General features: G+C 36.1%; 2 protein-coding genes across 2 annotated transcripts; one reads left to right on the top strand and one right to left on the bottom strand.

Moving 5' to 3' along the window:
* Positions 1-12418: 12418 nt before the first annotated feature.
* LOC118741803 (ras-interacting protein RIP3) lies at positions 12419-14893 on the top strand (the record flags this gene model as incomplete). The annotated part of the gene is made up of 2 exons (XM_036473778.1): positions 12419-12727; positions 12793-14893. Coding segments are annotated over 2 exons (1533 nt in total), but the record flags the coding sequence as incomplete, so codon positions are not given.
* Positions 14894-23099: 8206 nt separating this feature from the next.
* LOC118741802 lies at positions 23100-23693 on the bottom strand. Its single transcript, XM_036473777.1, has one exon. The coding sequence runs from the start codon at positions 23691-23693 to the stop codon at positions 23100-23102; it is 594 nt and encodes a 197-aa protein (XP_036329670.1).
* Between the last annotated feature and the right edge of the window lie 1412 nt (positions 23694-25105).

Raw genomic sequence — 25105 nt, 5'->3', positions numbered from 1 at the left:
TCAAAGCATACTGAGCATCTTTCTCTTTGACACCATGTCTGAAATCCCACGTGATCTGTCAAATACTAATGCATGAAAATCCTAACCTCAAAAAAATCACCCGTTAGTATGCCATTTGACCACTTTTGGAGAAATAATCTATTTAAGTAAAAAATTATTTTCCACCTAAAAGTGACATTCTGGAAATACTTAACATTTTTTGCTTTTTCCTGAGAGTCTTATTTCACGAAAATATAAAATCAAGGAAATCATTGAAACCTCTGAAGCACTAAAGAGACATTGTAGTTATCGAGTACAAAGTGCAAGTATTTACTTGTTTTCTCAATTTGGGAAAGTCAAAGAAAAATAGGTCCATGTTGTGGGTTTTGAAAAAAAAAAACGATTCAAGATGTGAACTATTCGATTTTGCTAGGGTTAAACCTAAAAGATCGCACGAAAGTGCAGAACAAAAGTCGTACTTAATTAGGGGAGGATTTGAGTATTTCCTAGCGATACTTTGAGTAGCATCGAGTATTCTCATCGATAGCTTTAATTAGTACAGGCATCGAGTAGATGGTGGTATCGGACGAACACTAGTTGCAGCACATAGACCCTTTTGATGACATAGTATTTATATATGTCTTTGGTTCAGTACGCTGAGCGGGTTCCAAAAGGCGGTAATGTGGAGGTCATTGTATGCCGAATTAGGAACCCCAGAGCGATCTTCGGTTTGATGTACTCATTTTAGCAGAACCAAACCCTGAATCTTTATTTAAATGGCATTTCAATTAACGACTTAGCGTGTGTTCACACAGGAATCCGAGCGTTACCGAACGAAGAAATGCGGAGCGAAGCAAACGTCCAGGTGCCCACACTGTACGAGGCAGAGCGGAGCTTCTCGCATGGACTCGACTGCTTAACTTAAACTTAACGTCAATGAAAAGCGGCAAAAGTATTTGCTCAATTCCGTCCAAAAGATTAGTTGAAAAACTCGTTACTTATTTGATAATTTTGATAGGCATCTTGTTTTCAGTTCCAAAATGCTTCTGAGAAAGCTTGCTGTAGCTCGACTTGAAAGCTTCACTTGTAGTAAATAGAGATGATAGGCTAAAACTCGTGCGCGCGCAAGTTTTAGACAATATTCATATAGCCTTCGAAAATTCGGCGAAAAGGTATAACCTTAGAAGTAGGTTGCTAAAGTTTGAAATAGGCCAAAAAGTATATCGGCGAAATTTCGTGTTAAGCGATGCCACTAAAAAGTTCACCGCCAAATTTGCCCCTGTCTTTATAAAAGCCGAAGTCTTAAATATAAAAGGTAACCACATGTACCAATTAAAAGACGAAGAAACCGGTAGAATTGCTTGGTATCACGCGAAAGACATTAAAAAATGTCAAGCATAAAAATGTAACTGAGGGAGCTTACAAGGGTTAATTGCTTGCAGAACCAGCTGAATTAGGTTTCCTGTGGAAATCTGTCTTCAACATCTTTCTTTTCCGATTTGGCGTCCAACGTAGCAGCAGCAGTCTTCGCAATAAAGTTTTCTTATAAAAAGAAAAGTTTATTTTTTTTTTGCTTAAAATCCACATAAGGCTGCAACAAAGGAAAATTCCCGGCAGCATGGCCAGCTTCTAGCAATTTGCAATACAGCTAATTTCACGGAGCGATTACTAAAGAATATATTCGCAACGAAAACACACAAAAACAAGTAAGAGCAGCGCTGTCTTCGGCTATGCCGAAGGCTTCATACCTTTCATGAACATCTGCAAATTTTAGTTTGACAGATTACTGATTTTGAATACATCTGCATACATCGATAGAGGAGTTACATACTTATATAAAAAATCGCATCTAAACAACCACAGGTATGGAAGATATACTTTATATGGCACCAATCTAAGTGATTTTCACTGCTATGTGATCGGTATGTAAAGCGGTAACACAATTTATTGGGTTTAGTTTCCTACATAAAGGAGATATATCGCAAAAACTGGTATCTGAACAATCAGTGCTATAGGAGATAAAGCTTATACAGCATAGATTTTGACGATTTTCTCAGTAGACTTTGTATTATTATTTATAAAATATCTTACGAAATTTATCGGTTTTAGCTGTTCAAATAAAGGAGTTTTACAGTAAAATCCCATATCTGAACAATCAGATGTATGGAAGATATATGTTGTAGTCACCCGATCCTTGTTATTTTCACTGTACGTATTCTGTTAATAATGAGTGAAAATGGTGCGAAATTTCATGTTCCTAGCTGCATAAATGGAGGAGATATGATAAAAGACCTCATATCTGAACAATCAGTTGTATGGGGGCTGCAGGTTATAGTGACCCGATCTTCGTTATTTTCACTGTAAGTCTTCTGCTGATAATGAGTGAAAACAGCGCGAAATTTCATGGTCCTAGCTAAATAAATGGATGAATTATAACGAAAAATCTCATATCTGAACAATCAGTTGTATGGGAGCTATAGGTTATAGTTATCCGATCTTTTTAATTTTCACTGTAAGTTTTCTGTTGATAATTATTGAAAACAGTGCGGAATTTCCTGTTCCCAGCTTTATAAATGGAGGAGTTATAACGGAAAATTTTATATCTGAACAATCAGTTGTATGGGAGCTATAGGTTATAGTGACCCGATCTTTGTAATTTTCACTGTAAGCATTCTGTTGATAATGGGTGCAAGTGCTGCAAAATTTCATGTTCGTAGCGGCATAAATGGAGAAGTTATAACGAATAATCTCATATCTGAACAATCAGTTGTATGGGAGCTATATGTTATAGTGGTCCGATTCTTCCGGTTCCGACAAATGATTAATACATTATAAAAATACACCCACCTACCAAATTTGATCCGGATATCTCGAAAACTGAGAGACTAGATTGCATACAAACAGACGGACAGACGGACAGACGGACAGACGGACATGGATAAATCAACTCAGCTCGACGTTCTGATCATATAAGTATACATTTTAATGGGTCTATCTCTTTTTGTTCTGGTACTTACAAACATCGGACCAAAGTTATAATACCATTTCATGCTCATGAAAGGTATAAAAACCACTCAGACTTGCTAGGCACACGTCTAAGCCGAAAACATAGCTTTCAGTTGTGCTTATCAGTCTGCGTGTTTCATCAAAATTATAGGAAATATAATTTTTTTTCTTTTCCGAATTGTTTAAAAGTTTTGTTTAAAACTGCATTTGCCAAGTATAGTTGAGACTGAAAAGTAGCATACCATGTTTTTCGAACAGAAACGCGCCTTCATCTATTTAGATTTGTAAGAAAAAAAAAAAACTTTAATAATAATAAATAAAACAAATACACCACTTATCCTATTTCGCTCTAAACTAGTTCGAAAATTATAATTCTTTGCATGTATGTAAATGCCTAACATAAATTCCCTATTTCACGTGGCTGCCTACCATAGTTAGAGAGAAGAAGAAAAGAACAGAAACTAACCTATGTACTTTGTCAGTAGTTCCGCGTACAAACTCGATCATAGCACCCCGTTTTTTTTTCCTCTGAATTGGATAAAGTTAAATTTTACGAAGAATTGTGTTGAAAAATTAATTTAAAGTAGTGAGTTTCCTTTTAAACATAATAATTAGCTACTTTAGTAAAGCGAATCTTGTTTCGATAAGAATTAAAATTGTGAATTATAATTAAAGTTTTTTTGCTAGAAAAAGTAGTGTAAAAGAAAATCAAGTGACAGAAATAATATAAAGCGCTAGAAGAGAAAAGGTAATAATCTATGGTACGAGAGTGAAAAGTAAAGAATAATAGAAAACAAATTAAACGAAAAAATATTTTAAAGAAACTGAACTGAACTGAAGAGAATAGTGATACATATTAGCGAGCACACAAAAAAAAAAAAAAACACAGTAAAAAAAAAAATTGCAGGTAGAGCGACCCTAAATTAATTACAGATGCTGGCGTTTGCAGTGAGCGGAGTCGTCGAAGGCCTTCAACGGATCCAGTTAACGCTGTAAGTTCTCTTTTTTTTTCTTTATATTGCCTTCATTTTGATATTTACGCTACAGACTTTTGTTTTCCTTGCTATTATTGACTACATTACTTACTCTTAAATCGATCATATAACATACTCAATTACATACTTTGAAAATTTCCCACTATTTCTTTTGCTCTTATTTAAACTGCGAAATCTTAACCCAGGTGCATACTATATTTTTCTGTCACTAGTTTTTTTAATTTCTTTTTAACGTACATATGTTTAAGATGAGGAATATTATTGTAAATTTGGTACTTAGTATTAAGACTCAATAAAATGAATTACTAAATTTTGCTTTTGGTCTGAAAATCGGTTGTTGATATTTGTGATGGGACTTTAGTAACAACCGTAAAGTCATGGAGGGAGGGTGAAGAGTGGCTAAAAATTACAACTCCGCCGCAAAGCTTCAGGGTTTCCTGTTCCCCCACTTTGCATTTAGAACTTTTTTTTTTTGCTTAATCTGAGGTCTTGTAAATATACGGCGATTTTCTTGAACCCTAGTGTGCATGTAAATAAATTTTTTTTTAACTTGTGACAGGCCATGGATTTAGGCCGTGACGAGGTTATCATAGCTGCTTCATGAACCTACGTATATCACACTGAAGCTCCGGGACAAGCCAGATGCACACGGGCAGTTGTGATACGCCTTCGCTTCGTCACGAAACACGGCACAAAATTTCATACATAGCTATCCAGTCGGCAAGTTTCATAACACACTTAGCTCGACCCGGCTCCGCTCTCTCTATGAACGTACCTTTAAGTGCTTTTAAATTTTCCAGCAATTGAACAATGCGCTCGAATTCAGGGTGAGGATATCTTTTTTATTGTGCTAGAAACAATAAGTGGGGCATTTCATTGTGACTGATGGGATATTTGACTCATGTGATCAACTGTGAATTATAACTATGTCTTCGAAACTTATACAATAGTGGAATATATTCTTTAACATAAATAAATAGAACGCTGTCATTATGCCATCGGCTCCCGGCGCTTCGATTATCTTCAACCGCATTATCGCTGCACCCAAGAACTAGCCCCGGACTGGAAATCATTTCATTGCCGAAGGCAATAGCAAGCGTCCAAGTAGTTATGCCATCTGCCGTTCCAATTGTGTGGAGAAGAATCCCAGCCAAATGATTTACAAATTGTGAAACAGCCAAATATTGGTTTTAATTTTTAATTTTGTAATTTTTTTTATATAATTTAGATAGGTTTGTACACTACCTTAAATCAACCCCATTCAACAACTGCAACGTTGTACTGTATATTCTTGCAAAGAGTGTCCGAACCATCGTTTTTTACAAACTCAGGCTAAAATAAATGCTTTTCAAATATTTAACAAAGTGAATTTGAGCTCTATTTACTCTTTGTTACTAAATAAAGTTAGCAAATCAAATGTCCGCTAAACAACAATTTAGTTAAAACATTTCAACAATTCATCAGCACGCACTGCTGCCCTTCAGTTGCATCTTGCGAATTTTTGACAAAATTTGAGACGCAAGTAAGTGAATGCCGGCGGCCGAAAAAATCACACCTCGGCACTAATGCCAAATCTTCCGCTGCATGGAGAAGATGAAGCTGATGCTGAAGCAGCGAAGCATAGTTGCCAGGCTTGAATGTCGTCCAAAATCAACAGTACACACACACACACATACAAATTTGTGTGCGCATATAAGTAGTACATACATCCGGTTCTTTGTGCGACAAATGCTCTAAGGTCATAAGTAATTTTAACTTGAAAAGATTTGAAAGTTCTTCTTAGTGCATAGGGGATATCAGTTACGCGTAACTCAGAGCATTTCGGTCACTGAGTAGTACTAGGCGGCGTAATTTAGTTTTAGTTTATTTTCGTTATATCTTTATTTTTTTTTGTTGTTTTTTTTTATGTCTTTTATTTGGCAAAGTCGAGCAAATTTTTTATTTCTGTGACACATACTAGAAGTAACCAAGTGACGAACTATAAAAGCTGTTGGCAAGTTCTTAGAAGTCATCAAAAGTTTTATTGCATTCTTGGACAACAGTTGGGTGTGCGTCTCTTGACAAAGTGCCATTCGACAAGTGTACGTGCAACAAAGTGTGCCTCCAAGGATTGATTCTCTATATCAGTTTGATTATCCTTTGGCAGTGTCGAAGCAATAGCAAAAAAAAAGTAAAAAATAAAGCAAGCAGAAGTATTGTATCCAATTTCAAACAACTTAAAGCAATTAATATAAAATAGCCTAGTGGAGAGAGCTGCGATCGAAGGAATAATAATGAAACGGGTACGTGAATTCAGTTGCTCTCTTTCTTTTGTACATATATTCTTGGATAAATAATAATTTTCTTTAGCAATATGTACTTGAGAAACCAGGTATGGTAAAGGTGGATCTGTGTAAAAAAAACTTTACGCTCAAGAAGCAATTAAGTAGTGCTGCGCAATATCGACACCAAAAGTACTGGATTCTCAAAAGGATCGACAATACCCGATACTGAGTACTCCGTGATACTCAGTACTCACATAAGAGCCCCAAAGTATTCAGAACTTAAAAGAACCTGAAAGTACAGAATATTAGGCTGATTGACTCGGTTTTTCCAAACCGGTTCCCACCGGGTTTTTCGGAAACCTGTAGGCGTTTTTTTTTTTAATCTTAAAATAAGACGTTACATTTAAAAAAAAACTTTGAATTTATTTTGCTTTGCTCCTTTCTAAAAGTTATATTTACTATCTATTAATAATTTTATTGTAATTTTGGTCTTGACTTCATACCAAGCCAAGCGTTCTCACTGTGTAAAAACTATGTTCATCCGGTTTTTCTTAATTTCAAAATCGGCAACCAGTTTTTTCTCAAATTGCAATTTTTCGAATAACTCGAAAACCGGTTTTGGATAAAAGTCGATTAATCGAACACCCAACTCAGTACTCAAATTACTCTGTTTCAGTCATCACTTTGATACATGTACTCAGGATCGATTCAAAGTTATCAGTATTAAAAGTTGAATACATAGATACTTAAAAGTACTGAGTTCTAATTAGATTTACCGGTATTCAGAAATGACTATATTCAGTTTTGATAATATAAACCTCGGATGATTACGCACGTTTAAACCTTTTGCAATGTTTGGGTCAAAATGCCCCAATTTTCATGAAATAATTCTTTAATTAAAGAGTTGGGCAATTTTAAAGAAAATGCGGCGTTGTCTATTCGTTAAAAGCATAATCAGCTATGGATTTGCCAAAAATAAAAGTGTTTTTATTTTCCATGCACCCACAGTGTTTCTGGGTCATTTTGACCCAAATTATTATTTAGTATTTAAGGGTAACTTTGAACCGGAAAGCATACAGCACTTGCCAATAAAGTATTTGCCTATGATAAATAAATATTAACTGAACTCAATATTTTTTTTCTTAAAACTGACTAAATTCTATTATTGGGTGAAAATTACCCAAAACATTATAGGAAGGATTAAATTCCAAACACTTCAGATGGGTTAAATTAACCAGCGTCGTTGATAGAATTTAATATGTTGTGAAGGCATATATGAACCAGATCTCTATCTTATGCTCTTAGAGTGGTATATCTGCTCCTTATTAAAGCCGGGCATCTGCAAAATAATTTGCTCTTCGTTTTCACCTTTAAATCTTCTACAGAATTTGTCGTATTTGATACGCGGAAGTCCGACATGGGTAGCAACCGGAAAATACCAGCCTCGAAACGTCCGGTCTAGGTGGAGTATTCTTGTAGGATCGTATGCGGACCCCATTAGTTAGGCTATGCGACAGGCAGGCACTTTGCTTTGACCCGATTTCTGAAGAAAAACAATTTCTCTAAATATTTTTACGATACGGGGTCAAATGAGGTCGTAAATTGAAGCGAATGTATAACCATCAATGTTACATAACCGGGAGTGTAGCGAAGTCTACTTCAAAATGACGACTAACTCTTATTATCCAAAGGATTCTGCACTCCTAAGTCGGCCTTAAAAGGCGAGAGCCTTCTGCGGTAGCAAACACTTCTGGCTGAAAAATACTCGCAACTTTAAGCAGATGGATTGATCTTCTTAACCCTAGACATCCAAAAAACGCAATTTCCGGATCAACTCGGGAATTAACTGCAGTTGATCCGAATTTAGTCCGAGTTAATCCGGATCAACGCTGCCGTCTGTTTAAGCTTTTAGAGTTTCTTCCATGATGTTGCTCACCGCAGGTGGTAATAACCGATTACAAAAATTACCACATCATCTGCAAAGCCTATTAATTTCACTACCCTTAATTGAGCTCGATTCAATCGTCCTCAACCAAGATCAAGAAAGTTTTTGGCGACACCTGCACACTTCCAACAGCTGCTTCACTGACACAAAGGTTCTGTTTCTCGCCGGGAAATTCATTTTACGAGCAAGCTTCACCAAAAAAGGACCGCATGCATTTTTACTAGCTTATTTATTGTTTTGAAAAAGTAGGTAAAAAAATATTTGGATATTCTGGTCTCCATTTCTCAAAAATTATACCTATTGATCCAGTTGCACTAAAATTAAATTCGATTTTATAACAAAATATTGTGTTCAATAAAAATAAAATTTTCTTTAAAAGCTCTCCCTTCACACGTACATACTAGCAGCCATTGCATATTGTGTCATATTTCCATTGTTGCACACTCGCCCTCTATTTTTCCCACACCCCAACTATAAATCATTGGCATCGCACCAACATGCATTCGCTGGGCTACAGCAACTTTGTAGTTATATTTTACAGGACATTCGATCACATACTTTCATATCACATTTATATACATATATAGTATGTACATACAAATGTATGTACATTAGGCGTATCACTTTTTTTTGTGGAAATTCGTACCTATTACTCGACGCTTAGAAATCGTGAAAAAAAAACAACAAAAATAATATTTTTGTGTCAATTTGTCAAAAAACCTCCCTCCGAATTTTCAAGGCATATACTTTGAATGCATCCGTTCGCAGCGAATCAGGTTGAGTGATCGCATTTTCGTAGATTTTACGAAAATCTGACAACGTTGGATTCCGCTATAGCGCGGATTACTACACATCTGCTTAATATTAGCGGGTTCTTCTTTTACCTAGTGTCTTAAAAAACAGTGGTCAGAACCAAACATCATGCCATGCACCGCATATAAATTGGCAGACTGGAAGCAATTGAGCTTTAAACTTTCGCTCTCGTATGTATAATAACGGCTCTAGGTCGACGTTGGTAGTAGTTGCTATGACAACTATTTTAGCAACTATTTTTCTAACATTTTAACGGCGGAAACGAATGAATTATCTAAACCTTAAAAAAAAATTTTTTTTCCAAAAATACGATGACAATAAGTTAGTGTAATTCCGATTTTAGCCAATAGACCATCACTTCACATGTAAGATTTCCTCCGGAATCCGCATGTGGATTGTGTATTCTTAAATTAAGATCACACCCCGGTTTCATATATACATACACATAAACTCATTGCATGATACCATGTACATTAAATCTGAAAGTTGAAAAGTCATATGCCTAATTCACATATGTACGTATGGTTGCATACGTTTTACAACGTAGCGTCCCACATAAATATTTTACAATGCAAGTATTTAGTCATTCCCTCACTGATAACGGTTCAATAAAGTGCGAGGGAAATTGAATAATTCGCACACATACATAAATCTCTGTTGACGAATATTTATTTCTGAGTAGAAATTTTCCCTTTTCTTTGCTGCTTACTTGTCCGAAATAAAATTTATGTCTGCAAATTGTCCAATTGACAGCGATATGGAAATACATTGCAAGTAAATGTTTCAGCAGCATGTTACTAGCAACAATATAAATGAATTGGATGAGATATTGTTGAACAATGGTGTAGAAAATAATAATATCATAAAATTTACATATACATACATACATATGGATAGTGTGGATAGTAAAATTTACATATACATACATAGAAGTGATGAAGAACAATTGCTGGAACTTGGGTAGCCAGATATTTTAGACCGGTTTAATTATTGCTTTGACAAGAGATAACGGTGGAGCGTAGTAACAATCACGTATATATCACGATAATGGATGGAGTTGACATAACGTCAGTTGTCTGAAAAGACAACAAATGTGTTACTCCCATCTCCTCCTTTGTTGAAACTCATTCTGAGATATTTATAAGAAGATAAAATCAAAAGCAACACAAAACTGTAGATGTAATATTCCCAATGTTTGAGTTAAATCAACATCGCGCCAAAACGTGGGAGGTCTAATATCATTGAGCCTGCCATCCAAGCAGAATAGAAAAAAGAACCAGCGCAACATATACCACAAGATATTCGCCGGGATGAAATTGGACACTGGCCTGAGTATGTGGAAGCTAAAATTCAATGCAAATATCCTGAATGCTAGGGGTTCAGTCGCACGAAAGGCGACAAATGCGGAGTTGCGTCATGCTTGAATAAAAAAAACCAACTGCTTTAAGAACTTTCATTTGAATTTAATTGAAATGTATTTGCCTCAAATATCTTAAAAAATGTTCACTATGTAGTCATTTGGCCACAAACCATTATCCTTAGGATTAAAGGACGATTTTGAGTTTTGAAATATTTTTATTATTTTTTTATGTCTTTCTGCACTACCATCTCTCATTCTAACTAGAAATTACTAGCAAGTCATGCATTTAAGGGTTAATTTTTAAATTTTTTATTACTTAAATTTTTTCTAGAAAAGGCACAGAATTTGAAAAAATTAAAAAAACAAATAATTTGTAAGCAAAAAACAAAACCGACATCAATTCTCATATAGAAACTTATCGAATGATCGGATTTAAACTAAATTTGAATGGGACCACCTGTGAGGTAACACCTTTCCTTTAAAAAAATAATTATAGAATTCGGTGAAAGTGGTCCAAAGTTATGCGGTAACATACATAAAAATAAATAAAAAAATATTCCGACGAATTGATAACCTTCCTCCTTTTTGTGAAGTCGGTTAAAAATTTCATCAAAATATCTAGCTTTTTGATCCGAATTTTTAAAAAAATTTGGAGTACTTAGTTTTGTAGCCCATTCATTTTGAGTGGAAGAGTCGGAAGAGTCGGAATTTGTTTGCATATTTTAAGCTACAAATTTAAAACACATTTAGTTGGTGTGCTTATTAAATACAACATTCACAATGGAATGTTGACTGAAAGGTATAATACCGAATTTTTGCTAAACGAATTTTCGAGTACGACTAAAAAAAGCTTACCGTCACCTGCGCATCCTTAATGCTACCGCTGGAGGCCAGTCGTTGTCTGAGATACCACCTCCACTACTTCTTTGGCCCGTGTTATTCGCTTATTTTCCCGGTCAGTAGAGTCGACCACGGCATCCAACAATTATATGATATTTATTATATTGCGCTAAGGTTTGTTTACCATCCCTATTTCGCACCTTCTCACACTCCTTGGATTCACCCTTTCAGACACTCGCCAGAAACAGCATTCCTTATAGCGGACGCATACCTACCTGGATTAGGGGGTAAGCAGATTTTGGTCGGTGTTCGCTCATGGCCGGAGCCGCGAATGGGCTGGCGTATACGTCGGCACATCATCCGCGTTCCCAGATCCTGAAGGGCTCTATATGGCGATGCAGCTAAGCTCCCTCACCGCGTCAAAGTGCCTACTGTAGCGAAAGCAAGAATTTTTTATTTCATATGAATTATATGAAGCTAATTTTATTCATCTGTGTGCTTTAGATAAATCAGTAGTTCTTATGCAGACCTGATACCCCAAGAACTCGATGAAATTTGTTGAAGTATATCTGCTCAATTACAAATTTGGAATGTTCAACCGCTTGCCAATATACGGATCCCGTTTTTAAGTAATTTCTTTGTCTGAGGAATCAGGAATTACTTGTGTTTACCAACTGATAATTTTGCGGTTTTAATTCAGGATATTGCTCAGCTTTAGAATTATCCAACTGCGATTGCAGCAGACTCAATAACACCCCCATGGCATTAGTGATATATTAAGTTTTGAAGACTCTTTGCGAAGTCTCTGTCCGAGAGGGCATTTTTTAACTTCTGGCTACTTCAGCATTATACTAAATATACGTTTGCATAAACTGCAGGTTTCTGTGCACACGTATAAAACCTACTGCTAGTTTGTCTATAAAATATTTACGATTTCATTAAGCTTTCTCTTTTACTGACTCACTCATTTGCACTCTACATTCTCGTCATCAAAATGGCAATTGCTAATTTCCCAGAAGTGTTGTGAGCGAAGTAAAATTACCTACACAAAATAGAGTGATATGCACTACTGGCAGACTGTTGCATGCAACAATAAATTTTAGATGGACAATGTTTCAGCTACACTCTTTCATGCGCACATATACAGCTATTTACAAATGCTCGGTTGTCAGTCATATGCAAAATTAACTAACAAAATTTTCGCTGCTCCTCTTCTCTATTCCAGTTTTACTACATACTCGGTGTTTGCCTGTTGTCGTGCCATGTTGTGCGCGCCTCGTATTCCCACCTGCAAGCGATCGATTTTTCGCAGCTGCAGCAGCAACAGAAGTCATCAATTACCCAGCAGCAGCAACAACAGCAACAGGACCGTGATTCGCAGGAGCAAACTGACACCACCACCGACTCATCCGAGGACTATGACAGCCATCCGCAGTATAGCTTCGCTTATGATGTGCGCGACACGCTGACTGGCGATGAGAAGCAGCAGGAGGAGAAGCGTGATGGGGATTTGGTGCAAGGACAGGTGAGTGAACTTGTGGCAAAATGTGGACACTGCCCTGAATATAATTTCGAGTTTTCACTTTCCAGTACTCTCTCGTTGAGCCAGATGGCACCCGTCGTGTTGTTGAGTACACCGCTGACGACATCAACGGCTTCAACGCCGTAGTCTCCAAGCAACTAGTTGACGAACGCTCTCGATCATCTACCTCTGCCTCGGCAACTGCTTCTTCATCGCGCTACAACAGCTACGAGGCTCTGCAGTCGCAAATTCAAGCACAAGCCATCGCCGAAGCCCAAGCTCAGGCCGCCTCATATGCCGAAGCGCAGGCGCTCGCTGAGGCGCAACTGCAAGCGCAGGCTAAGGCGCATGCCGAAGCTATGGCGCAGGTCCAAAGCGACGCCGAATTGCAGGCGCGCATTCAAGCGGAGGCACAGGCACGCGCTCAGGCCCAGCAACTAATGGAGCAGTTCCAGCAGCAGTACAAGCAACAACAGCAACAGCAGCAAGAACAGCAGGAACAATTGGTACAATTGCAGCAGCAGCAACAGCAACGCCAACAGCAACAACAGCAGTTGCGTTCTCAAGTGCAACAATCACAAGAACGCTTGACCAACGAACAAGCGCTGCTGCTCTCACAAACGCTGCCCACCCGCACGCTCGGGCACAGCGTTCACGCCACAGTGGTTTCACATCCGCCTACAATATTGACGCGCGCACCCAGCGGTAGCGTATACGCCCAACAGCGTGATATTTCCACATTGAAGGAACTGCGCGATGGCAGCACGCGCCAAACGATCGAACGCACCACGCTGCCGCAAATTGTCATAACCCAACCGGCAAGCGCGACGGTACAAGCACAAGTCATACACTCGCCGCTCCTACTCGATGGCAGCAGTGGCACAACGGGCATGCGCAGCATCATATCTACGAAAATCACCAACGCCAGCGGCAAGGGCGGACGCAGCAGCACCATTTCACTACGTGGCGATGCCGGACGCTTGAGCGCCACCGAACAACTGCTTAACCAGCTGGACAATGACGACGACGATACATTGTCGCGCAGCAGCTTGCGGCTATTAAGTAGCGCCAGCACTAGTAGCAGTGGCGGCAGCATCAAAGGACGGAATGGTGGCGGCAGTGGGCTCAATAGCTACGATGGCAGCAATAGCGGTTCCGACGAGCGAAGCGGCGGACGTGATGAAAATGGACTACGCAGCGGACTACGCGGTGGAAGCAGACGTTTGCAAACGCTCTTCTCTAGCAGCGGTAGTGGCTCTAGCAGTGGTGGAAATGGCAAATCCACATGGTAATAGAATATGCGAAAATAACAAAAACCACAGATACTTACTTACAGCGAAAACAAAAAGTATTAATTTGAACAAGGATTTATATAGAAGTGGGCAGGACGAAAAATGCAAACGAATGAGTAGAATAGATATGTAGCTAAAAATGAATTTAGAAAAAAAAGCGGCAGTGAAATAGAGCAACCAAGAATGGGGAGCAGTAGAGAATATTCAGGAGTATTGTGTGATCAACAGTCAGTAACGATCTGATGACAGACCCTAGCTTACGTATAATGGACTATGATTTGACAAAGCCGCCATCAGTAACGGCATTAACATAGACTTTAGTTTAGTTCTTAGTGTTTTTTTTGCATTTTATTTCTCGATAGTATTAATGAACTAACCAACTTTGCGGTAGTGAAGATTTTTTCTAGTTGAATTGATGTTTTTTTGCAACTGTTTTAGCATTTTATAGGGATTTGGGAGTATCTACACTTTAACTGACGCTTTTTTGCTTACGCAGCAACAACGTTTGCATACCTTTAGGCGCGCGCGCTACCCGCAAACCCACTAATCACGCACTAGCAAATGCTTTTAAATACTACGCTTTTTTGCAAGAACATACGAACGTGAATGTGAAACAATAACGTGAAAAGAGAAATGAGATTGATTATACATACATACAATTGCATACAAGTCTACACACTTACTACATACATATGTACATAAAAACTTATAAACGCAAATTAAAACCAACATTTATATATATATTTACCGGATATCTAGGCAAACACAACTACTTACTTACTTACTCATGTCTATTAAGTTGTGATTCAAACTATCATTACACTCAAGCTACATACATACGTAATATTTAAAAAGGAGCATTAATTTTTCTTAAAAACTCCAGGCTTTATTAACTCATTATCTTATGTTATATGTTTTATATGTATTCATTCTTTGTATCGTTTTGAAATGCTTTTTAACACTGTGTTTTTTATATGTATGTATAACATATTTGTGACTAACAAATCTTCAAGTAACTAGATTTTTACTAATCATTAATCATCAGCATAATAATTTTGCATTTTTTATATTCAACATGTTCTCACTTTTAAGAATTTAGCAATTAAGTGCAACTTGCAATTTTTACATGGCATACAAGAAAAAAACAAAAAAAAATGAATTAATAAATGACTTTATATTTTTTAAGATTGCAGCAAAAAGATTTACTTTTTCATTTAATTTGGATAGTCCACAGTATCAGAAAGCAGTTACATAATATTGGTATAAACAGAAGGAAGATGTTAATAATTGCATGGGGTAGCACCCACCACCAGTATAGGTGGGTGGCAGAAAAATTAGACTCTCCATATTTTGGCAAGTTATGGCTTTAATTCTCTGGGTTATTTAATGTTTGATATTTGTTTTTTTTTTAAGAATAGCTGGTTATGCAATAAACTACATATAAATCTAAATTTCAAACTTTGTAAAAAATTATAAAAATTCAACAATATTTCAACAGAAATATAAAACTTTTTATTCAGAATTTTTAGAACATTTTTTTAAGTATGCAGTTTCATAGCCTATCAAATTTTAGTAAGATCAAATACAAGTTTCAAGTGGCTACAAAATACCGTTGACTTTTGGAAATCATATTTGTAGAGGCGAGTCTATTATTTCGGCTCCCAGTGTATATATTTTGTTTAAGTAAAGTACTACAATAGGGCGTGAAACGAAAAAGTGTTTAAGGTAATTTGGTGTAAATATGTTACATATATTAACTATTTAACTAAACTTAATTTGATTTGATTGGTGGCAACTCCCTTCAAAAGCATATTGGATTAATTCTTTCGTTCGACACCCACATTGCAATGTTTTATGGAAACTCTCGCTAAATTGCACTTAAGCTTTTAAACTGAAGGTAACCGTCTTCAAGAGTATTTTAGAAATAAAGCTTTATTAAACTTTTAACGGTTGACACCTAGAGTGAGGAGCAGTGGTGAGTACTTGGTGATTTTTGTTAAATATTTGCAAGGTTATTAAAGTTAAAATTTGCGAGTTATTTTTTCATAAAAATATGCTTTAACCACAAACTTTCAAACTTTATTCAGAGTTTAGAAAAATTTAACAAATTTTCATAAAAAATTTGCGCTTTTTACTCAGATTTTTTTAGATTTTATTGAGTATGCAATTTTGTAAATTTAATAATTTTATGCCCGGTTGCACCCACCAATTTTAAATTTATCAGCCTGTTAAATTTTAAAATTATTAAATTTTTTCGGAAAAATTTGCATTTTAAATTTTAACAGTCTGATAAATTTTAAAATTTATTGGTGAAACTGGGGACTAGTTTAATAAAGTGAAAATTTAATGGCGCTACTTTTTGAGATTTTTTTTTTGTGGCGGTGTGGGGTTTTTGTACTTTTTTGCATACAAGGATGAATTTCTTATGGAAGCAAATGCGCAAGATCATTTGTAAAGAAAATTAAAACATAAGCCACGCTAGTTTTTATAAATGGCACTTGTATATGAAAAAACACGCAAAAGCCGTCAGCAAAAAAAAATATTAAAAATCAACCCGATTTTGCAGCCGCTTAAAACTTGCACTTTATTGTATTAATTATTAATTTTACAAAACTGCATTTTACAAAACTGCATCAGATTAAAAAGTTCAAAACTTTAATGAAATTTTTTTTAATTTTTCTAGGCACTGCATAAAGTTTAATTTATATGGTTTTGGTTAAAGTATGAACCATATTTTTATAGGAAACTAACAAAAAATTGTAGCTTTAAAATCATGCAAATATTTAACAAAAATCATCGTCAGTACCTGTATATGTGTATTAGGGCGGGTCGTAGGAGGATTCTACATGTAATTCTAAGCAAATTTGTAGAAGAAACCGTGGGTCTAAAATCAATTTGGAGTTTGCCAAATTGCGAAAATAGGTTTCGAAGAAAATGTGAAAATTTTCACTGTTGTGCCCTCAGGTGAAAGTTTTAAGAAAAAAATAAAGTCAAGAAATAAATTTCTCAAACCAAAAAACCGACCTGGGACAGCCACTTAGCTTGATGGATCTTTTTATGCTTGGACCTAGTACTGCATACTACCATGTTCCGGCGAAGTTGATCAACCTCAGACCGTTGTAAGACGTTTCGTCGTGGAGACAACGCTCGCATGTTCGCTCCAAGGGTTCATAGAAGAGATCATTGGCCGCTTCATCCCTCTCTCGCTTTGATAGGGATTGTGGCTAGACGCTCGTTCATTGGAGCCTCTTTTAACGTGGTGGGTTAGAAACCCAGCGCACAACTCATTTCTGGGACGGGGGTGGTTTGGCAACCGAATACCCGTTTATGTAGCGAGAATTTTTCGAGGTATCCGACTGAAATAAGGTAATCGGGTGCCTTTTTATAATATACTTATCGTTTGTCGGAACCGGAGAACACGGAGCACTGCAACATATATCTAACATATAACAGATTATTCAGATATGAGATTTGGCGTTGTACTTAACTCCTTCATTTTTGCAGCTAGCAACATTAGAGGTCGCACTTTTTCACTTATTATCAGCAGAAAGTTTAAAGTGGAAATGACAAAGACGGGATCACTATACTACTAAAATAACAGTTTTTTCTGATTTTTATTTTATAAATCAAAAATTTATTTTTTATTTTTATCTAAATAATCTGCAAATACCAGTTATTGGTGATTTTTAAATTATGTATCTTAGATGACGGTAATTGAAGGCTTTTATTTTATTTTGGATTTATAAAATAAAAATCAAAAATAATTGTTACTTTTTTTAATTTAAACAAAATAATTACAGTAAAAATTTATTCTCAAATTTGATTCTCGGTGAAAAAATAAATCGATTGGTATGTATCACTTAGTTGTAGATCATTTCCCTCATAGTGAGTTTTTCAATGACAGTTTTCATCAATAACTGTTATGTTCGGTCCCTGCATACAACTAATTGTTCAAATAAAGAATTTTACTTTAAAACTCCTTTATTTAGGCAAAGAACATAGAGACGCGACAAAGAGAGCGACAAGACATTTTCGGATAATAGCGAATAAACAAACTTTGATTTTTCAATGTTGTAGCACATAGTAGAGGTTTACGCCGATCGATATAGCGGCGGCGGCGTCGTCAATCTTAGAAATAATCGGCGGTGGTGGCGACGCCGGCGGCTCAAGTTGTGCCGGCGCATCTGGTTATTAAATACATACAAAAGAACATAGGAAACCAATTTTTAATAAATTGTAACGCAACTTTTCGCAAAATATTACTAAAAAAACCCTAATAAATATTTGGAATCGGTGCATATGCTTGTTTATTTAAATACCTTAATATAAAAAATTATCGATTAACCAATCAATAAATAAATTAAGTCGATTAACGCAACGGCCATAATTTTGTTTCGAAATAGTCACTACGATAATCACTTCACTTTTCCTTCCAAATCACTCCGAAACACTTCACTCGAAAATTAGCAAATGACAGCACTGCTATCAAATATAATTAGAGTGGCAACACAGTACACCATTTTGCATTTTCTCGTTTAAGTTCGCGAACATTAGGTTTGTTCGTCGAAAATCCACAAAGAATTATCCAACACTCTAAATAGCGGAGAGTAGTGAATAACTCTCAAGCAGAGAAACTTGCAAATTTCTGCACGAACGCAAATTTGAGGAAATTTGCCAGCTTCCCTGTCAGCTGGTGTCCAGGGTTTCATTTCAAACATAATACATTTAAAATTCTTTCAGATGGACAAAAACAGGTTCTACAAGTATATTTCTTGTTATTTTGACTTTCTTTACCATACCTTCCAATTTCCTTGTCATACTAACTGTCAGGTTTCTTAAATCGACCCTGACTGCGATTGCATTCCGATAACGAATAAAATTTTTTCAGCCGAGTACATTTCAAATCTTTGGAATTAACTTCATTAATTAAGTAAACAAGTATGTACTCATATATATTTTTTTTCATTAAAAAATGTTTATAAATTCTTAAATGTAACGAACTTCTTTATTCAAATTAGCGTCGACAAAAATGCAACCATGTGCCACATCACATCTTTTTCATTATTGCAAATTCGGGCTAGCTAAATTTTTCCCAGCAAGAATTTGGGACTTCTCTCCAAAGGAACTGCCACCTTGCGCTCAAAATTTTTTAGTGATGGATATTTTTTTTGGTCTGCAAGAACTATTGTTCACTTTTTGATAACAAAATAATTTGAATAATTTAGTTAAATAATATATTACACTAACGTTTTAAAAGTCAAAACTGGCGATTTAATGCGTTTTCGACCGTGTAATTGCTCGCACAAAAGAACCATACCCCATGTAAATTTTCTGTTTATAACTTTAAAATGGTTAACAATATTAGGATCGAATTGCGTCGAATGGTACCTTCCCGACAATGTTGTACGAAATGATACGATATATTCCAGTTTTAACATATTTTTTTTTTATTTTAATTATTTTTTTTATAAAACTATAGTTCATTCTTTAACACAAACCTTGTAAATCCAAGTTTCCATTTTTGAGTAACCTATGAAATGAAAATTTTATTGTGGAAAGCAACAATAATTTGAAAACAATACCAACAACCACATGATCAAGTGAATTGCAACGGAATAGCTGCGCTTGATTGTTTGGCATAACAAAAATGAAAATAGTGGAAAAAAGCAAACGATAATTTACAATGCGTACTTAGCACGGTGCATAGGCAACTGGCTGAGTCAGTGGGATCGTCGGTTCGAATCCTACTGAAAGAAGTCTGATGAGGAAATGTGGTGATTTCCGAAATAGCTATCACTTCTACCATTTTTTCAAATTATTGTTGCTTTCCACAATAAAATTTTCATTTAAAACGGCCTCGAGCTCAATATAAATTGTTGAATATAATTGTTATAAAGGCCAAAAAAATAACAAAAACAAATTTTTGAGTAATATTAAAAAAAATAATACTCAACAAAAATTTCTAGTTTTTAATTAGATTTCTGGAAGAAGAAAGTACAAGTTCTAAATGGCTAAAAGTTACGCTTAATTTTTTTATGTTCTTTTATCGAAGATGTTACGGTTTTCTTCCATATAAATATAAATTGTGTTTATTCGTTATATAGAAGTAAATGGGACAAAAAATTCCAAAAAATCAAAGGTTCTTTTTAGCCAAACGGCTTGCACTTTGTTCTACTACAGTTCTGCACACGGGAGCCTCTGGGAGCTACTCGGCTTTCAAATACAAGTCGTGTGTGCGCAGCTAACGAACTGTTGCGACGCCAGCAGCGAATTATTTTGCGTTTCCCAGTAGAAATTTTACGCATACGACATCGCTGTTGGTGGCATGAGCTTACTGCTGTGTATACATGCCAGTATAAATGAACCTTCATTTCCATTTAACACGCGTGGTTTCTCAGAGCGTATGCGTACCTTAATCATACACTTGTACTACTGCTGTATGCATATGGCTGTATTAATGTTTCAAACATACATAAATGCATTAATGGAACAGTATTAAAGCCTTCTTACAAGATATGATAAGATGAAGTACAGGTGTACCAATAAGAATATACAACAAAAGTATGAAAGTCGGTAGAACTTGGAAAGATAGCGGTGGCTGAAATAAAAAGTGTCACACCATGTTACAGTTTTGCTCGTCACTGTACATACATATGTATGTGTAAAAATATATGTACATATATCACATTTATGTACATTACATGAAACACTTTTTTATATGGTGCTAAGCAAAAAATATTGAGGAACATAAAATTTCATTTCGTTTTGTACTAAAATACACTCTTTTGCCTCAATTTTTTATAAAAGTCTAGCTGGTATACAACAAACACCATATAAATTCAGATTTCAAACTTTGTACAAAAATTAGAAAAATTCTGCTTATTTTCGCCAAAATTTCAAACTTTTTAATCAGAATTTTGGTATGCAGTTTTGTAGACCATTTTATTCTAGTATAATGAAGTGTAAGTTTCAAGCTGCTATAAAATCCGGTTAATTTTTGGCAATTTTTTTTGCTGGCAGTGTTCTCCATATAAAAGAATATTGTCGCACATACTTTTGTATGTAAAAAACGTGAAACACCTTCAACATAAAAAAATCATTTTTGTGAGCTGTCTGCAAATGTTTTTTTAATGTTGACTGTCGCTTCACCTGAACATTTGAAAAGAGATTCCAAAGAATCGGCAAAGAATCGGCGAAAAAAGGCCGATGCCGATGCCGATGCTCAATTTTGTGCCGATACTAACCGATGCCGATGCCGATGCCGATGCCGATTAATCGGTCGGACTCTATTCAAATGCACATCTTGTAAAAGCCCGTTTGTGCTGAAAATAGTATCGCACAACACGTCTGTTTACTAAAATTTATGTACAAGACTGAAAACATTACAAAAATTCCTCTTCAAATTTATCAAGAAATGTACTTAAAACAACGACAACGTACATTCGCTGGCAATTCGCTGGAATTTGAGTTTATTCGTGGAAATTCATGACTACGCATGAATTGTTCACACTAATTCACTCATATAGCAAGCCTTCTTCATAATTGCATACAACCGATTTCTACTGGCTTTCTAATGTACGCATACTAAGACAAAAATTTTGCGCTGGCGTTGGTAGCTCTGTCGAAGCTGGTCTCCACTGTTGGTGCATTTTTTGGTGCTTTTGTTTTTGGTTTGAAGACACCAAATCTGAAAATTTTTAAAAAGGGGGTCGAAATTTATAGCAATCGTAAGCTTTGTAAGTAACTTGACAAAACTCGAAACGAAATCACGGCACAATGGCAATCATATGCTGGTAACAAAATATTGTCCCGTGAAATATGCGTTGCCAGATTTTCCACAAATCTTCGTAGCTGAATTGCTGAATACTTTTTCTGCATTACCAACGTACCTAGAATCGCGGTGACAAGAACTGGTAACATTTTTTGGTAATAAAATTTTCCGGTTACAAAATTGGTTGGTATTAACAGCATCGATGACACTTAATTCTTAGGTGGATTTTTATATCAGAAGCTGAATCTTGTGGAATTTGCAGATAAAGGGTATTGAATATAAGCACTCGGTATGTACATAAAAAACATCCGACGAATCGATAACCTCCTCCTTTTTTGAAGTAGGTTAAAAAGAGTATCATAAACAGGTAGGGATTTTTAAAAAATGATGTGTAACTACGTCGCTTTTGGTACTAACACATTTAGGGCCGGTAGGGCCGGTTACTCAATGTCTGGTTATCACTAATCTCCGGTTAAACATAATTATCGTCGTTACAGACTCCCTGTTATATGAATGGAGTCGAATACGTCGATAACAATGCTTAACCGGAGGTAGAAGCTCCAGTCATATGCAACGGCTGCTTTATCGATCACATGTTATATGCATGATGTTGAAAACGTCGATAATGATGTTTAACCGGCAAGTACTGATAACCAGACATTGACCAACCGGCCATACAACTTCGGTTGAAGGTGTATTTTACTACATCCTACCAAAACCTGTGAAAAACGCAGTTTCGAAAAAAACAATGAAATCATGGTGAAATTATTTTACGATATTTTTATAAATTATTGTTACTTTTCCACAATAGTTTTTCATTAGAATCGGGCTCAATCTCAATAAAATTGTTAAATATTTTATATAACAAATACAAAAACATGGCGCATAAACAAATAAAGCCTATGAATGCCTGCTTTGGTTTCACCATCTCCTATCTATATGTTAATACGCTAACGAAATCCCATACAAATCTATTCCTCCCTACTGCTCCTATGAATTATAAAATTAGTTAACGGAAAAGATATTACTCCATCTAATACTAGTAGTGACGTGGGCGATCAAGAGGTGCTCATGGACCTAAAAAGGGCCACACAAACAAAGTGAAAGTGTATGAAAAATGGAGGTGGTCGAATTTCGACAACGGGGCGAAACTAGTAATAATAATAACAATAATAATAATAGTAATAATTCCGCCATGTATAAACATCCACACACAAAAATTTAACATACATATGTGAAAAAAACAGGTTACAAATATACATATTATATTTAAATTAGACACGTTTTTGCTCGCTCAATCCACATCTTAATCTCACTTCTCACAATTTTCGTTATCCTTTTGCTCCTTTTCATCCACCGCTTTCTTGACTTCGCCGATTTTAGCTATTCTCTTTTTCATTTCATCATTGCTCTCTTTACACTCCTTTGCCTCCTTCACGCCATCTTTCGCCACCTCCATGCCACCTTCTGCATCATCACCATCTGTACATTCATCCTCAGCTTCTGATCCACTTTCAGCTTCGTAAAGCACTCCACCTTCTGCATATTTAGCAATCTCTAATGTGGCATTCTGAAGTTCAAAAAACGAGAATCGATGGTAGGCATAATACTCTGGATTTTTGTATTCCTTACATTTGTGCGCACCCGGCCCGAACAACTCATTTGGATCGCAGAGTGGCCGGTAGGCTTTAATTGGAAGGAAGTCTGGTGGATTGAAGGCATCATTTTTTAATGGAGACACAGAATCCGTTGCATCTTGTTTATCTTTAGAGGTCTTTGTGCTTTTAGTCGCTCCTGATGGACAACATTTGTCTGCTATATAACGTCTTAATTGACCCGGCTTTAGCGGAAGATTTTTCAGAACACTTTGTGGAAAATTTGCAAGCCTCGAGGATTGCCGCAGCATTTTTGTATTTTAATTTTGCAATTTTATTTTTATTTTATTTGATAAATAAGTAAACATATTTGTTATTAAATGTCTTTACCGGCGCTGACGTAGCACAAAACAACTACGTGATTGCGATAAAATATCTTCTATATAAATTCAATACTGTCGTACCTACTGGTTCCACTAAAATTCACTACTGCCGGTGGTAACGGTAGCAGTTATGGTCCATACTTTCTTGGAGAATCCCCACTCAACAGAAAAAATCTCCACTTTTCCCTACGCTTATCAAAATGTTTCCTTCTAATTACTTTAGCAATCATTACTATTTGGAATGGAAGGAAATTGTGAGTGGCCGGAAAAACCAAAAACGAATTCTTCCAAGCACCCAGGCAAGCACCTATTTTGCTTAAGGCCAAGACACAGGATTTTGAGGAAAGGGATATTTAGGTGGGGGTGGGAATTCGCAGCTCATCTACAAGTTTACCAGACTCCTTTATGAATTTTAGCAGTTTTTTGAGGGAAAGAGAATATACCTCCTCCATTCTCAGTACATCCGACCCAAAAATATATCGCCTGAGTCTGGCGAAAGCTGCACAGCGGCAGAGAAAATTTTCTGTACTATTCTCGTCCTCCAGCTTATGTCTATGGTGACCATATATCGTGATTACGGGAATGAGTCCTACCAGGGCTCGTAGATCAATTCTTCTTTGTCTGAGATGAAATTTTGCTACCATCCTGTCAGGCCTTTTCAGGAAGCACTTGGTTATATGGCAGGTGTCAATGTGCACCAACGGCTCTCATGAGTTTTGTTTATGAGATCCTTCATGCACCCGATCCTTCCCAAAAAAACTCTTAATGCACATGCAAGGACCATATCATTTCACTTGCTACCTCAGTTTTTATTCCAACAAACGGTGAAGATCTTATGATTTTTAAAAAGTGGCAACCATACTCAAAAACTAATACATTGTTGAACATCTAAAAGTCGAACCCTTTTATTAGACAGATAGCAACCATATAGGAATTTAAAGTACTAAAGATAATATTCCTATCAATACAGATTATACTTAAAAAATCGCATATAAATCCGTTCAGTAGTTTTTGAGATTATCGACTTTCCTTTATACGTTTTAATAGAAGATAGTAATTTTTAAATAGGTGGCAACCCTATTAAAAAATGAAAGCTTATGTACATGCGAAGGCCGGGCCTTTTCATTTGGTATCTCATTTTGTAATCCAACGAACGGCGAAAGTATTTAACTTGTTAACCCTCTAGTAGGCCAACTTTTTTATGAGTTGATAAATTCAGGAATGGGTGAATTTGGCACGAGAAATCCAAAAATGATGTCCATTTTGATCTGTGACAGTAACTTTTTCCTACAAGGGAGAAAAACCAAGACCGTCTGGAGACGGGCTCGCCGATATACTTT

This window comes from Rhagoletis pomonella, unplaced genomic scaffold (assembly GCF_013731165.1).
Source record: "Rhagoletis pomonella isolate Grant_MI unplaced genomic scaffold, Rhpom_1.0 Rhpom_scaffold_00006, whole genome shotgun sequence".
Lineage (NCBI taxonomy): Eukaryota > Metazoa > Arthropoda > Insecta > Diptera > Tephritidae > Rhagoletis > Rhagoletis pomonella.
Note: the sequence above shows the minus strand (reverse complement) of the source record. Positions and strands in the feature narration are given on the sequence as shown.

What these genes read in the sequence shown, in the direction of transcription:
- LOC118741802 (XM_036473777.1), bottom strand. Translation starts at nt 23,693, where the DNA reads ATGCTGCGGCAATCCTCGAGGCTTGCAAATTTTCCACAAAGTGTTCTG.